The 16,630-nt window shown below is 38.4% G+C and overlaps 1 protein-coding gene across 1 annotated transcript in view; it reads right to left on the bottom strand.

Moving 5' to 3' along the window:
* Positions 1–1,958: 1,958 nt before the first annotated feature.
* The window catches only part of EPSTI1 (epithelial stromal interaction 1), a 49,520-nt gene continuing 34,848 nt past the window's right edge, over positions 1,959–16,630 (bottom strand). Inside the window, 5 exon segments of the mRNA XM_066313331.1 lie at positions 1,959–2,347; positions 3,825–3,857; positions 8,920–9,017; positions 10,950–11,023; positions 13,757–13,840. Of these exon segments, the coding sequence (XP_066169428.1) occupies positions 8,930–9,017; positions 10,950–11,023; positions 13,757–13,840 (246 nt within the window). The 3' untranslated portion in view covers positions 1,959–2,347; positions 3,825–3,857; positions 8,920–8,929.

Genomic DNA, 16,630 nt, shown 5'->3' with positions numbered 1-16,630 from the left:
CCCTCCATTTACTGTGATGCAGTAATAAAATCTGGTTTCATGCCACAGCACAGAGATAATTAGCTTGGTTGGATTAAGTTTTAACTAGAGGAACTATTTGAGTTTGAAAACCTTTATTAAAAGTTTACTCTAACGGGTAGACAGAAAAGATGCCCAACTATCAGTTCCTAACTCTCGACAAACCTGAAGCTACCAGACTACCACCAGTTTATACCATTATGATGCCTATAAAGAGATGTCATAACAGCCCTTTGCTCTCAATCTTACAGTTTGGGGAGGGTATGTGTGTATGGATGTGGTAATTCTGAGATACTGGAAGCTTTCCAACAGGATAAGAACTGCTTTTTCCAGACACCCTGCTAACATCAATTTGTAGATGGATGTAACTTCTTATCATCTCCATTGCAGGGCATGGCTGTCAAAGACACTTCCTGGGCCACTGTTCATATAGATTTGTTTGTTCTGTTCAGAAAGATAGGGGAGGAAAAATTCAAATATTCCTCTATTAAAGGGGCTGGTATAGTTAATGTCTAAAATGGTTTGTAGACAGCATTTCAAATAAGAGATTGAAATGCTGGATAAGGGGAAGCACTTCGAAGACTGTGATCAAGTTTCATCTTTGAAGACAGCCAAAAGAAAGCAGAAAAGCTTAATGGAAGAGGTTACTCAAGGTGATCTGCCATCACTGTTCCTGAATGTAAAAGTAGCAGCTCCATAAGAAGTTCTTTTTCTTTGGATACAGAAACATAGCAACACAGTCAGACTGAATTTCAATCTGTTGAGGACAGTGGTGACTTCCACTCCCACTCAGCCTTTGGGTTCACTGCTTCAAAAAGACCACCTACAAGTGTGAGTTCCATTAGGGTACAATAGCAGGGGCTGACTACTGCAAAAATATTTCCTTAAAGAATAAAGGAAACAAACAAACAAACCCCAACGCGTATAATACTCTGCAGATATTTAGCCCCAGCCCTAATATCTACTAAAGGAGGCTTGGGTGAGGGATTTCTTGGAGGAAGAGGTAAATTTAATTTTCAAAGAAGTCCAGTGGCACAGCCAAATACCACTTGCAATACAGTACCACTATGTAGGTATGGAAAAGTCTTCCGAAGGAATTTTCCCAGGAATTTCTACCTAAAAAAAAGGCTAAACCAGAAAATATTGCCAAGATCTCCATCATTTCCTATGAACATCAGCTAGCTAGCAATATAGAGATTTGAGTAATACATGGAGCCAAAGACAACTACAGAGTGTTCCACAAGGGAAAGCAAATATTGCAACGTCTGTGGTTCAAAAAAACCCCCTTCAGGTGACTCATTATGAAGTTTCCATGCTGCAAGAGTGATGGAAAAATATCATGGTATGCCTGCATGCTGAACAAAACTGCTCAGGAGACCTTTAAATCAGCCTAAGACACACTTGCAAATGCCACAGATACTTTTTCTTCTCTTCCTGGTTTATGTAACATGGACTGTGAACTCCTCTTTTACATTAGAAGTATCTTGGTCATGTAGCTGATTTTTAGAAAGCACTAAAATGTTGTCATCTGTCTCAGAGTCAGGGAGACACAAATTAAATTCCACTGGACTAGAGGGACAAAGAAAAGCAGGAAAATAATACTAATGTTGGAGTAGTGTTCCCCACTCCTGTAATAGAAGTTACCATGGTAAAACAGGCAAAGAGAAAAGACACTGCATCATATCACAAAAGATGTGGAGAGATCAAACACATTTCAGTGTTATTTCAAGCTTTCTTTCTTTCTTTCATGTGTTGTGTTTTTCTAAGAACTTATTTAAAAGATGCTGTCTACAATGCACATTTTTCTTCTTGAGTGTCCGCTGTTGAGTACAACAGTAAAATAATTTCAAAGAACCTCCACAAAAACAAACAGAAAACAAACAAACAAACAAAACCTCGGTAACATTTCTCTTTCCCTTCCCAAAAGAAAACTCTCTACCTGCTTTTTCAGATTGTCTCTGAAATGTTTTTTTCTGGGTACAGAGCAGCAAGTAAACACATATATTACTGCAGTTTCTGCAGTCATTTATGTCTTCTTTTCCAGAGATCATGGAGACTGGGATAATTACATTTTCCAAGAGGCAAACAATTTATAAAAAAAAATTACACATATTCTTATTAAAAATTTAATAGGACTTCCATAATCAGCTGTTTCAAATATGTATGCATGAATAATGACAGCTAGAAACCAGTCTCTGCAGATTGCTCAGGAAGAGGGTGTGCAGCTGAAGTCAGGGTAAGAGAAGAATCACAATAAAGAGCAGTTTCTTGGAGCTTTTATGAGGTCATTTGGCGTAGGCCAGATAAAAGTGAATATTTCTGCAACACCCTGTAACAAGAGGGAGAAAACAGAATTAAAGTTGATCTTTTACAGCAAAAACAAAATTCAAAGTCAGCTTCTCAGGGATTAAGTCCACTGGAAATTAAAGTCTTCCTTTTCTTCCAACAGGTTTTAGCTTTTAATTATGTAAAGCCTTCATGAAGGGATTTCTATCTTTTTGTAAATTTAATTCACAAAATGTCCTAATTACCTGCAGATATATTAATAACTCTTTGAACAATAGATTAACATAGCAGGCTGAAATGTGTTTTCAGAATAACAGTTGAACAGGGCTTAAAAATACACCCATCCAAATTTCTTGTACAGCTCTTATGTAAATACATTACTGGTATTGTAAATATGGTGAAAAACAACAAAGCTTTGAACTCCTTCAGCTTCAGAAAAGGTTATAAAACTTAATAGTACTGTAGACTGCAAAAAATAGCCATTTCTGCCCCTTCAGGGAATTGCCTTTATCTACACATTGTCATTTCCTCAGTAAATTTGAGCAAATTTTAAATTACAATTTTAATTCTCATAAAACTGAAAAGACAATTCATAGGAAGTCAACAAGATAATTTAGATACTGTCTTCAGAATAAAGCCCTGCTGCAAAAATATTAATGTAACTGTTGGAGTAGCAAATTATGAAGAAAGCCACATAAGAATATCTAGATTTATAGGAGAAGGGTTGGAAGCAAGGGACTTTTAAAAGTATGATTATTTTAAATTCCTTTTTACAAAATGCCAGCTCTCAAAAATAAAATAAATAGAGTTGTGTCAAGGCCATCTCCTAAGCAACGAATAATCTTTGTCAGTACCTGAACTTGCTTCAAAAGTCTCCAAGCCTAGAAGTAAAGGCTCTGCAGACATACTTGTATCAGAACTGAGAATTAGAGTAGGGAACTCCTTTCAGAGAGGAACATGGGTGCAATGAGCCTTAAGGACATGTTTTAAAACAGGGGGCCTGATTTCTCTGATTCAATAGTGGTGTTTTACTGACAGCCTCCACTGATAGGAATAGTCTCCCTTTTTGTTCATGAAAAGTAGTTGGAAGAAAACAGCGCACAACAGTATCGCCTTTTGCTTTAGAACACTGAAAGTTTACTGAGTCACCTCCTGCACTTCCAGCCACATTCCTCAGCTGTTCAGGTCTATCCAGGCACAGTCTATGATGCAGAGAACGTGGCTGTGGTGAAGTTTTAGCCTAAATATCAAGGCAGTCCCGGAAGATGCCTTAAATGCCATCATCAATTCTTCTTACCTGAAACACACGTTCTGTGATTGCTTACAAAAATCATGTTTCAGATTAGGTATGTGCCATTGCATGGCCCCCAAACCCAGAGTTGGAATGCATTTATTTTAAGATCCCTTCTCATTTTGCTTCACAATTAAACTACATAAGTTGTCATAATGAAATGTCAAATTCAAGGCCAAATTAATACTGACATTGGTTCTAAAAAGAAAAATAAATTCATTATTCTTACCTTGCTCCTCCTTTATTCCAAGTAGTTTGACTCCTGGATAAAAGAAAAAAATGCATTAGTACAGTACAATATACAATGTGCAATACAATCACATATTTATGCAAGGAATTATGGTTATCTGGTTGTGTGGAGGTTTTTTTATCATTTGAAGCCCTTTTGAAACTCCATTTAAAATAACAAGCAAACCCTTCTGCAAGATTCTAGCCCTAGCAAGAAACATCTCTGATTTGAACTCTAAATAAATAGCAGGATGTATTGACTCAAGAGATAAACATATCTTGTTTCTGCTGGGGAAAAAAATCTAGAAGTATTCAAAATATTTTGAGATACTTCAATCCTTAACCTCACACAATTTGAAAGAGTGAGAAGTTTCTTCTGTTCCTGCCCTGATTGCCACTATTCTAATTTAGGATGAGATTCTCAAAGCAAAGAATTATTGAGCTCAAGATCAAGGCAGATGAAACACATCTACATATGATGTTTGACATTCTTGCCAGAGGTAAATCACTAAACTGAGCTATAGCCTGCCTGGACCTACTCATCTGAGGTCCCTTCATTGATGCTGATATTTCCGCTAAGTAGTTTCTCTGTTTTCTGCCAGGAAGGACAAGCATGTTACTGTCAGTAAAAAGAAAAAAATCCAACAAATAAGAAAACAACCAGTCTTAGGAAACAAATTAATAACCTTTTCAACTCAGATTGTACATAGCCTAACCAAGTTAAAGCTTAGTTAGAAAATCACATTACTCATTTAAACAAATGTAACCATTGTGGACTGCATTCTGGAACCTTCTTATACAGATATTCTTTTCTCAATATTCCTATTTAAGTAAACATTTTTTCTATGTTTTGGGAAATCAGCATTTTTAGTGCAACTTGATCCTTCTGAAAGTATATTAAAGACAGACTGTTTACAGAAACCTGTGGCATGCATGCTGGCCTTGTAACTTCAGGGCTCTTGAGCTCTTTTTGCTGTGGAACAGTAAACTTCATGACTTGTTCCCTCTTCAACTGGTCACAAATAGCATAAATCAAGTGCTAGTTGAGACTCCAAAGAAACTTTCCCATGGGCCATGCTGCAAGACTAAACAAAGTGCAAACCCACAAACCATGTTTATTTAAAATAGTTTTATCTGTAAATCATAGTTCCTCAAAACAAATTTATACAGCATCTTACTAAGTTCCTGTTCTGCACATGGGAAAGGAAGAGAATGGGTTTCCTATCCCACTACACCTGTGTATTCAGGGCATAGCTGCTTTCCACAGCAAATATCTAGGATTATGCATCCACTGGAAGAGCAGAGTCAGCATTTGATGGAGCATTTCTTTGTTATGCATCACACTGGATATGATGGAAACAGGAAGATGTAATATGTCACCTTGACTTCTAGATTCTGAGTTTACTATGGCACAGAGAATCTCAGCAAGACAACTAGTATTTCATTGAAGAAGAGTAGACCTATAAATTTCATGTGTTCACAATGTGGCCCTTCCCCATTTACAGAATAAACAAAAGGTTACTTGACAGTGCCCCATTTTCATGCAAAAATTTAAAAGGTCTCTGTTACAGGCTTGCCCTGCATTAGCTTTTGGTCTCTGCAAATCCCTACATACTTGGATGTGGGCAAATCTCACCAGGCAGTGAACAACAAAATGTGCAACTGTTTGAAAGTTATTCTTTTGTAACAACAGAAGTGTTTTACTGATCATTTGTGCCATAACAGTGAAGAAATACTATCTCAGTACTAAGTCCCAGATGAGTAATGATTAAATTAGGAAGAAATTCTTTACTATGAGGGTGGTGAGGCACTGGAGCAAGTTGCCCAAAGAAGCTGTGGATGCCCCATCCCTGGAAATGCTCAAGGCCAAGTTGGCTGGAACTTTGAGCAATGTGGGCTCATTAAAGGTGTCCCATGGTGTCTGTGGTAGGCAGGTTGGAACCAGATGATCTTTAAGGGCCCTTCCAACCCAAATCATTCTGTGATTCCATGATACGATCTTATTTATTAAACCTTGATATTGAAAGGACAGTGGTTATCCTCGTATTCTAACACGTTTATCCTTATGTCAAAGGCAGTGCAAAGGGCATTAAAACTTTCTTGATAGCATCCAGTAAGACTCGGGGCTTTCTCAAGGGTGCAGTAGCTCACAAATAAAAGTGGAACTTCATTATGTTGTTTTCCCATTAAAATGGAAACTACATAGTCACCCAGAGAATGCCCTGGCATCTATAATAAAAAAAGGCAGAAAAAAATTACATTTGTTAAGATCCTTCTTGATATAACAGCTTAAAATATTCCTAATAAAACACAAAATGTCCGGAGGGCATTTGAATTAATGAAAACTCATTTCCTATTGCTTAGGGGACAATTGGACAATGAAACTTCTCTCCTGCCCTCTGCTCAGACATACACAATATATTCAACCTCCTCCCCTTTTCTCCATGTCTTCTGTGACATCCATGTCCCTTTCTGAATCCCCTAGGCCCCAGGAAATCAGGGCAGAGCTGCAGCTGCTCTGGAGCTCTGCCTATGCTGATCTGCCAGAGGGCTGCAGTCAAACAATGCAGAGAATGCACCACCCCTCAGAGTGGGCACTGTTTTAGGCTGTCTCCTATGCTAGTCACTGCTTTTCACAAAATACACAGAAATTTAATTATCTCTGAGATTTATAATCCCTCTCAAATTTGGCTAAGATTGGCCAGCAGCTGGAAAACCTTATTACATGCAGACAGACTGCGTGATTATACAAACTTCATTTCTTTAGGAAACCAGGCTAATAGAACTAACAGTGAAAAACAGAGTAGGTACTTCAACAATAGAGCACAACATTCAGTTTCTATTTAGTGTGAAGTTGTCATGACTGTAAAGAATTCAAACAGGAAAAAAATAAAAAAAAAAGAGGGAAAGAGAACAAATATTTCCTTTTTGATGCCACTGCACAGATAGAATAAACTCAAAAATTACCTTCGGGTCTTTACTTTGGGAATCTTTTAAACTTTTAATCTTAGTATATAGTGCGACCTGTCTCAGTTAGCTCCCTTGTAATGTAAAGTGCCAGGCTGCAGACTACGTGACTTGTAAGTCCTGCCTGAAGTTCAGATCTTTTTTTTAAAATCCCAAAGGAAAGGAGAAGAATCTTGGTATAATCAAAGACACTAAGATTTCTGCCTCTAGCCTATCTTTTGAGAGATTGTTTTTCTTTCTTGTATCTGTTTCCAATACTAATTTTTTAATTACTATCCATTATGACATATTCTTTCATAATTTAATTTTTTTCTGCTCTGTTTAGTCTTAAAATCTCTAGTTATTACATAAAGGAAAAATAGATCTAGCATTACCCAACAGAAGGCAGGCTCCTTGGGAGTCATTAAGTAAATAACAGAGTAGGAGATTTATCACTTCTATATATGGTGTTTTATTGCATTAGGGTTGATGCATTCTTTGAATATATATAAAAAAAACCCTTCACATGGATTGGATGCATACATCACAGGGTCATCTGTTGTTAAAATTGTGCCTGGGCTGAGCACCACTCATCTGTGGTACCAACCCCCACCCTGTGAAAGAGGGCATGTGCATCTGGCTAAAGGCAAACCTCTGCCACCTCTGCAGACAGTGGCCAGGTTTCCAGGGGTGAAGGCAGGTGCTCTGATGGAGATGATCGAGTAAGATATCAGGGATCTTGGCTCTGTCACACATTTCCCTTGGAGTTTATCAGGAAACGGTACACAAATGGGGATAAAAGACACAAAGTGCCCTCATTGCCTTTGTTACAATACACCATCCAGCAGACTTTACCTTTTGCACTTTCACTATGTATCAGGTGGCTGTGTCCTGCCTGCAGTCTCTAATTCTGGTATCTGCAGACTTGCTGTCCTTCAGGAGGTGGCTCAGGCCTGCCATACACTGTGCTCTCTTTCTCACACTCTTTAATTAGCCTGGACATCTGTAACTTGGTTTCCATCAGCTTCTGGACTGCCTGATGTGTTTCAGATGAGTAAAGCTGCTAATGTCTGCTCAAAGATCTTATGGGAGCTTGAGCTGGCACATCTCGTCTCCTCTCACCAAGACCAAGAACCAGTACAAGTCCAGGACTTGCCCAAAGCTTGTAGTGATGAAGACACCTTTGCCCACTTCCAGCACACAAAAAATTCCAGTAACAAGAATATCAGCTTTTTAACTATGCCTTGACTTTGGAAATGCCTGAACTGAACTCATCCTGGAATTCACTGGCCAGCATACACATCCTCACCAACTAATCCAATTCAAGCTTTTATATTTTATCAACTAAACACCTTTTTCTACACTGTCACACACACTAAATTCTGTTAGACTCTCATAATTTTGCTTCCTAGTCTTCCTAACTCTTCCATTTCTGTATAGGGTCCTTTCATCAATAGAATTTCAATCTAATGGAAAATTCCATGATGGGTAATACACATAATTTTATTTTTTTTTACACTAAAAAATGCAATTTTAAACTACAGTCACATTAATGTCTCATTAGGACAGATAAAAAATGAATGGATGTTTAATAGATTACAGTCAAGATATCTTTTTCTTCAAAGAATCCTTACAAATACTGGTTTTAAATAAAATGTAGTTGAGCTATCTTTGTCATAATTTTATATAGGTAAAAAAGGAACAGCCACAAACAGAAAGAAATATAGGTAGATAGACAGATCAATAGATAGAGATATAGAAATGGGATTTCTTCCCTCCAGCTTAAATATCATATTAAAATATTTACAGCATATCCAAGCATCTTTCATTTAAAGACTTTTAAAAATCCTTAATGATTTCACTATCTTTGTTCTGAACTTAAGGAAGTACCTTGGATGTGGCTCCTTGCAGTGAGTACCTTGCATGGAAGGCCACTGAGTTCAGCTGCAAGAGCAGCTGTTCCTCCCTTCTCCCATTTGAACAGCTTGTATTTTGGACAGAATTTCTTCTTGAAAGGTATTGAGGACAGCCAGCTAGGGCTCTAAGTTCTGTCTGGCAGGCTAAACACAAACAGACACACAATAGTGTCTGGAGAAAAATTCAACATTTAAACAATCTCACTGCTTCTATATTCTGTATCAAAAACTTACCAAGGTGCCATTATTGAGGTAGTCCAGCACATCCAGGATTGGAGATGTTATTAGGCTGTATTTTGTTCTGGAGTCGGTCCAGGAAAGCATTATTTACCCTTAAAGTACAATAAAAAATGAATAATGACTGAAGGCAGCTGAGAAGTTCACAAACTATTGAAATTTAACATTCTGTGAGTGGCTTTCCCTTCCCATCTGTTCAGTGCCCATCTTCCCATATTTTTCAAGCCTGTGATGCATAACCATGGATCAGGTGGATTTAATTTTCAGTTCACCAGATGCATCCTTATCCTGGGATCAGCCTGTTGGGATTAAAAGACACACCTTGGCTGCTCTGCATAATGCACCAAAATTCTCCATAGAAAGAAGATCTATGTACCACCACCCACCTTTTTAGGGAGGTTACCTATTTTGACAATTCATCTTAGATAATCTTTCAGCCTTCAGTGCACAAGGAAAGTTTCTAGAAGTACTGTTTTCCTAATAAAAATGGGAAAACCCACTTAAGCTTATTACTAATAGAGACAAATTATGCAGCTGACAACTTTTTCTGCGATCCAGCTCCGAAATTCTAGCATTTTTTTGCACTGCTCTATCAATCTGGAAAGCATGGACAAATACAGATACACCTTTCCTCAATCTATTTTAAATATTTTCACATCGAGATTCCTCAGCATGGAGAAGAGAAGCCCGAGAGGTGACCTTACAGCAGTCTTTCAGTACCTAAAGTGAGCTACAAGAGAGATGGAGACAGACTTTTTACAAGGGCATGTGATAAGAGGCAAGGGAGAACTGCTTTAGACTGAAAGGGGGTAGATTTAGATTGGATATTAGGAGGAAATTCTTCACTGTGAGGGTGCTGAGGCACTGGCACAAGTTGCCCAAAGAAGCTGTGGATGCCTCATCCCTGGAAGTGTTCCAGGCCAGGTTGGATGGAGCTTTAAGAAACCTGGCCTGGTGGAAGCTGTCCCTGTCCATGTCAGGAGGTTGGGACTAGATGGCCTTTAAGGTCCCTTGCAACCCAAATCATTCTATGATTCTCCAGAAAACTGTTTCTTTTTCTCCTTGATTACTGCTTAGGACTGGCACGCATGCTTAGACATGACTGTTGTCTTAATGTTTTACAATGGTGTTGGTAAGAATGAGATAAGAAGCAAAATACAGGGTTATTTCTGTCTAGGGATATGAGATGATCTGAATCAAACATCTTTCATTGACTTCTGTGGGTAATTATTTCAATGTCTTTGCTAGAGAAAAAAAAAGAAATGAAAGCAGTCTGAAGAGCGGTTGTCTACCAAAGTATTTTTTGTATTTACATAATGATTAGTGAAAAAAAACAAACAAACAAAAAAAAGGAAACAAACGGTGTTTTTACTTTTGAGCCTGAGCATTGTTTCTCTTTACCAGCAGAAAACAAAGCTGAGAATAAAGCTGTGCTTCAGGATAATGAAAGTCAGTTAAGTGACAGAAGTGGAAGATGAGAACTGTTGAGCACAGTGAAGTCACAGTAGGGGGTGCAAAGAAATGCAGCTGCAGAAGGCCTTGCTGCACTGCAGGTTCCATCTGAATCGATATCAAATCCCAGGTTTAGCTCTGTCTGCTAACCTCAGAGACAGTCAACCACAAGATGCAGCAAGGACAAAGTAGAGTGTTCTAAAACAAATAAAAGTATTGATATAAAAATAAAAATATATAGACACCTAGGTTCATATACAGATACACAGATAAAGTGTCTCCCAGCTGAAGCTACTGTACAGTAGTCATCCATGAAACTATTAATAGTTTCTACCCTATGCTGTATCCTATGCTGGTAGGATAAATAAAGTGAGAAAGGCACTCTGGGCCATACTGCATACAGTAAGCCATTGTAATAATGGATATTACTGGCTCATTTGAAAGCAAAGCTAAACCAGAGGTGAGGTCAGGGATTTTCATTGCAATAGTCTTCTAAAGCATGAGTGCCTGCAATTTTGAGGCCCTTTCCAGGTGGGAATTCAATTCCAGTATATTCTGCATTTTTTACATCATACCTCCTCTGCTCATTTTTAAGTGCTCTTGTCCTGGTTTCATCTTCCTGCTTTTGTTTCAATTCCATTAATTCAGCCTGGCAATGATAAAAGTGAAAAACAAACAAATAAACAAACTTACTTTTAATTAACATACTTACGCTGCAAACCTTATTAATTCCACACGATGCTAACCTGTTAGAGTTAGAACTTCTCTCAGGAGCATTTTACTTATTTGACAGCCCTATGTTAAAAACTGAGCTGGTTTTTCTGTTCAGATGTGGATGATTTTTGTATGTGCCTTAAAAAGTGGGAAGTTACAGGATTCAGAAATTTACAGTCCTAGATTTAAGGGGGTAGGGCAGACACCAGTCTGCTTCCTTTTGTCCCAAAACAGAGATTTGAATTTCCTGGGGGGTCCAAGGGGGTTGACAGCCAAAGTCAGGAGCAGAAGCAGCTGCCAGGCCCACAGGACAAGAAGGAGACATGTTCTTCACCTCCTGCCTCTACAGAGTGCAAGCAGAAGATGAAATCTGGGGTATATGATGTGGTGTGTCACCTCCAGCTCCCTGGGGCTCACTTCATGGGGAGGAGGGAAAATGGTACTTGTTGAAAACAGTGTGATGGAAACATATACAAGCTCCCAGCATGGCACCAGACTCCAAATCTTACGTAGTATTGAGGCATATAAGCAGTGTCAAAGGGAATTCTTTTTTGGAGGAGAGTTTGCTCATGCAATTTTAGCCAGAACTGTGAAGAAAACACTGTAGGTATGACCTTGGTCTGTATGTGTACTTTTTTGTCCAGCTCCGTCTGCCTGCAATGCCCCTGAGAAGTTGCAGATCTTTCTGCAAAGGAGATTTGGCTTGCAGGGCAAGGGGGAAGGCATAGGAACAGACCCATCTCTCATATTTTCCATAGCAACTGCACAGCAGTAGGAATAGAAACTAAAATAAAATGATGTGGTTAGATAAAAGCTTCAATAATTGAACGGAACCACGAGACTTTTTTTTTTTTAAATCAATTTAAGTGGAACATTAAGTAAAAACTATGCAATAAATGTATGGAGAAAATCAATAACTGAGAATGTGTTGTGTATCAATATTTGTCTAGCCCTAAAAGAAGAAACAGGATTAAGAAATAAAAAAGCCAACCTCAATTTTCACTATTTTAAATAACTATTCAACCTGAAAATTAAAACTCGGTATCTTACTTTCCAATATGCCGACTCCTCTCTTGGAGTAATGTTCTGAAATATATTGTGTGTATATGACGCGGTGTTCAAAGTGTACTGAAAATTTCTAAATCAAGTAATACATACTAAAACCTGTTCTGAAGTAAAAAAAGGGAACTGACAATACCTACACATTTTATAGCTGCACTGTGCTAGGACGTACACACAAGACAGAATTCACAATTACATTAATAAATATTAGCCTGAAGCAGAAACGAGCCAACACATATATCCGAGGGACAATTATTGGAGCCCTTAAAATACATATTATTTACAGTAGGTTTGTAAGTAGTGTATTACTCTGCACAATAGATAGCAGCAACTGTGATGGCAAGGAGACCTTGGAACCACATAGCAAACAAGAGCAGCCTTAGAAGCAGCCAGCACCTCCTTAGCAACCCATGGAAATCACAAAGAGTCTACAGCTCTACACAAGTCCCTTAAACCAAACCAATGAATTAGCAGTATGGTAATTTACATTGTAGTTATTTTCTCTCTGGAAGGATCCATGTACAGACTACAACAGGAACCAGCCTTACACTCATCCAGGCTGGCTTTCAAAAATTCTTCCTCTGTGCAGGTTCTGGGAATAAGCATACACCTGATGGGATAGTAATTAAGAGAATCTCTTTTGCCCCACCTTTTTTTTCCCCAGTAACATAGCTGTTAGAATATTATAAAATGAGGACACATCCTCAACATGTAAAGAGAGATATCTGTGCGAGGGGATGAGTAACTTCTCCAGCTCCAGAAGAAACTCAGTGCACAGAATTTGTTGTGCTAAAATTCTCCTACTGGGGAAGTAGCTTAACATTAATTTGGATGTTAGTAACAGCAGAGGCACAAGTGGCTCAGCACTTGCTCATATGTTTTCAAATTATTTGCTAGATTTTCAAGTGCTGCCCTCCCTGTACCTTCACAGTCAGACTTGGAACCAAGACAGGTAACTTCGCAAAGTGCCATCACCTTTGGTAGGGGAACTTTGCGTGGATATGGTACCCAAACCTATACCAGAGGGACTATACATTTCAGGCGATGCACGAGGCATATCCTGGATGCGGAGTTCAAAGTTGCAGTTATGGCATGCCTGCTTTTCAGGCAATTCAAAACTCTTTAGTTAGATAGTCAGCGAGGGCACAGAGAAGTGTACTATAATTAAAAGCAAATCTGAGCATTTCCATATCCGCATTTAAAAAAGCAGGACCCATGGCCCTCAATTGTCTAGAAAGAGACAATTCAGAGAGATCATCCTTAATTTCTCAGTAAGACGACTTCTGCGTGCAAGAGAGTAAACTGATTTCTTTACCCTATGAAATCGGTTGCCGTGGTCAAAAACCCCTCTGCACAATCATTCAAGTGCGAGGTGAAAAGGAGCTCATTTTCCAGATGCAAACAGCCTTGAACTCAGAAGATAATTGTCTTGTCCCTGTTTAAATTTTACAGCTTGACTCATCTCTCTCACAATATTTGAAAACAGTGACTGAATCACTTTTGCTGAAGAGAAGTTCTGTACATAGGCTACAAGTAATCAATGTATTTAATTGGTTTCACAGCATGCAAAAATGATACAATGTGCAAACTGTTAATGTATAATTACCTTCCTCTGTTGTTCTTGCTTCATTTCCTCTAATCTTCTGTTTTCATCCTCTCTAAGAGCTTGCTTATAAGCACGGCTTCTTTCCTATTGTTCAGCAGAAAATAAAAACATATTGGTGTGGTGAGAGGGGGGCCAAACTCCCAAATTTTATTCTCAAATTGTTATATGGGTAATTAACAAACACAAATGGTTGAATGATTCCAGTTACCTAAGAAACAGATCAGTCTGAAGACTAGAATTTAAACAAGAAGTGGCCTGAAGCCTCTCAGTCATTCGGTTTGGTTGAATCTCCACCTGCACATCACACCCAGGCAGCCATAGCAAGTGCTATTCTATGTCCCAGTGACAACCATAAACATATCCTGAGAAGTCAGAAAACACAGCTGGAATACATCATAGTGAGATAGGGTATTCTGGGAAGAAAGAAAAGTAATGAAAATATTACCAAGATAAAAAAGTAGAATGGAGGCCTTATAACACAGGGGAACACAGATGTTTTTGTGAAGGTGAGGCAACAGGAGAGATCAAACCTGCTATTATTTGTGAGGTATCAAGAAAATTGAAAATTTGAACTACACATCATGAATAATGTAATATCTGTGCAATAGGCTTTCATTACAATAACTAGCCCTGGTGTTTCACAAGTTGTAATTGTTTGTAAAAAGCTAACCTACAATTAGGGTCTTAGAGGATCCTTAGGATATTATACACTGGAACTTCTACTGAGCAGGGACATAGTGTAACACACTAAAAATGAGCAAGTATAATTCAATACAAGAATTGTGCATGTTTGACTTTAGTGAGAAATTTGTCACAGGTCTACAGAATATTCCCAAAACTTGATACATGCCTACAGAATGACACCATTAAAATAACAGGCACATAATTTGCTAAAAAGACTGAATAGAGAAAGCAATTATTAATAGCTCAATTTTGAGCTGGGAGAAGTTGCTACATGTGTCCAGGGAGACTCATTCTGGGTCTGATATTATTCATTACTTTCTTTAATGGCTTGGAGAATTGTGTGGAGAGTATGCTAGCCAAGTTGGAAGACAATAAAAATCTACACAGGATTGGTCACACTTTGAAAGACAGGATTAAAATTAATTATGAGCTTGATTAAATAACCAGACCTAAAAAGTCATCAATGACAGAGTCACTCAAAAGAAGTAAAATTCGTTCATGGAGGTGAAATAACGTTTGGCAAGGATAGTTTTGTGTGATAGCTAGGTGTGCTAAATTATTATCACTATCCAAGAAACTATGTGATGGAAAAAATTTGATCTGCATCACATTGTCCCAGACTGTTCTCAGAACAAGATTTTCAAATCTAAAAAAATCACATACACATATGTACATTCTGCCTTTTAGCATGCATGTTAAGCACGTCTTAAGGTTATCACACTTCACTATTTCAAATACATTGTTCCGAAATCTTTTAATTACTCCAGACAAAGGACACATTCAAGGTAACACCCAAATTAGAGTCCTAGTTTTCCTACTGGTTCAGCATTTTGGCACTGTGCCAAGTTTATTTAGCCAAGAAGACACTGGTTATATGCTTTGGATTCCTGGTTCAGAGGCTGTGTCTATACCTACAGACTGGACCTCATCCCAGCTGGTCAGGAAGACTTTACTAACTGCTGTGCTGCATTACAAACAAGTGATTATATGATTCACAAAGCTACAGAAATGCAGCCACGCAAAAGACAAGAATAATGGCAGCTAGTACTAAAGAACAGTATGGATAAATGATATATTCTATCTGCTTGGACACTAGCAGAGTGAAAGATGAACTATGGGATGCAATTCAGCACAACTTTTTGAGAAACTTGCCAAAACATGGAATAAGAAAGCCACACATAGGCAGGTGAAGCAGAAGGCCAAGGCTAAAGTAGGACCTGTACAACTGAAAGAATTCAGCGTTCCTTCAGCCATCCACCCACTTCTGTATGGATATGAAGAGAGCACACTAAAATGCTAAAATCCAAGTCAGTCATGGGGACGTGAGCTCACTTATCTGCTCAGATCAATGCTCACACCATACAAAGGCTGCAGAGTTGAGCCTTCCCTTCCAAAGAGCAAACTCCCCACTGGAGTGCTGGATGCTTCAAGAGGGAGGTAGAAGTGGTTTCGAGACATCTTTTCTGCCTTTCGATATCCCTTCCTCTTGATTGTTCACCCAGGACTACAAAATACAGTCTGAAAGCCACACTCCTGTAATTGACCTTCTGTCCAGCATTGCTGAGCAGAAATTGGCATTTTCTAGCTATATATCTGCCCACATTTGCTAAAGTGTCTTTAGGGTTTTCAGAGATACAAGATATCCTGAAGAATTAAAGGGGAATGGAAACTATTTTTGATATCATCTTCCCTTTTCATGCAATGAAAATCAGGAAGAGATACTAGAGGCAAGACAGATGTGTCATACATCCTGTTGGCAGCAATTTCTATAAAGGGAGGATTTTTTACCATTTCTGAGGCATCAGAGGAAATATGGAGGAAAATCTTCCTGTTACCCAACAGTTGTATACAACACAGGACTGCCCAGATCAGATACTTCCAAACTTCTGCTGAATTGCTTCCAATGTTAATTTCTGTCCACTTGGCTCCCTGTTCTCTGTCCTTCCCAAATTACAAACCTCCCTTCAGGATACTTCTCTCTCAGGGTTAATACTCTCCTCACTGGAACTTTTTACATTCGTAGAAAGGCTTGGTTTAGACATGAAGAGACTAATTGTATGTAAGAAACCCTCTTAGAGTCAATTAGAATAATGAAATTGAAGCAATACTTTATCTATTTCCTAATTACACTGATACTTACCAGACTAGTTCAAATTGGGACAAAGACCCCAAGCAGTGTATGGAATCACT

The sequence above is a fragment of the Sylvia atricapilla genome, chromosome 2 (genome assembly GCF_009819655.1).
Source record: "Sylvia atricapilla isolate bSylAtr1 chromosome 2, bSylAtr1.pri, whole genome shotgun sequence".
In the NCBI taxonomy this organism is placed as follows: domain Eukaryota; kingdom Metazoa; phylum Chordata; class Aves; order Passeriformes; family Sylviidae; genus Sylvia; species Sylvia atricapilla.
This window is presented reverse-complemented; position numbering and strand designations above follow the sequence as displayed.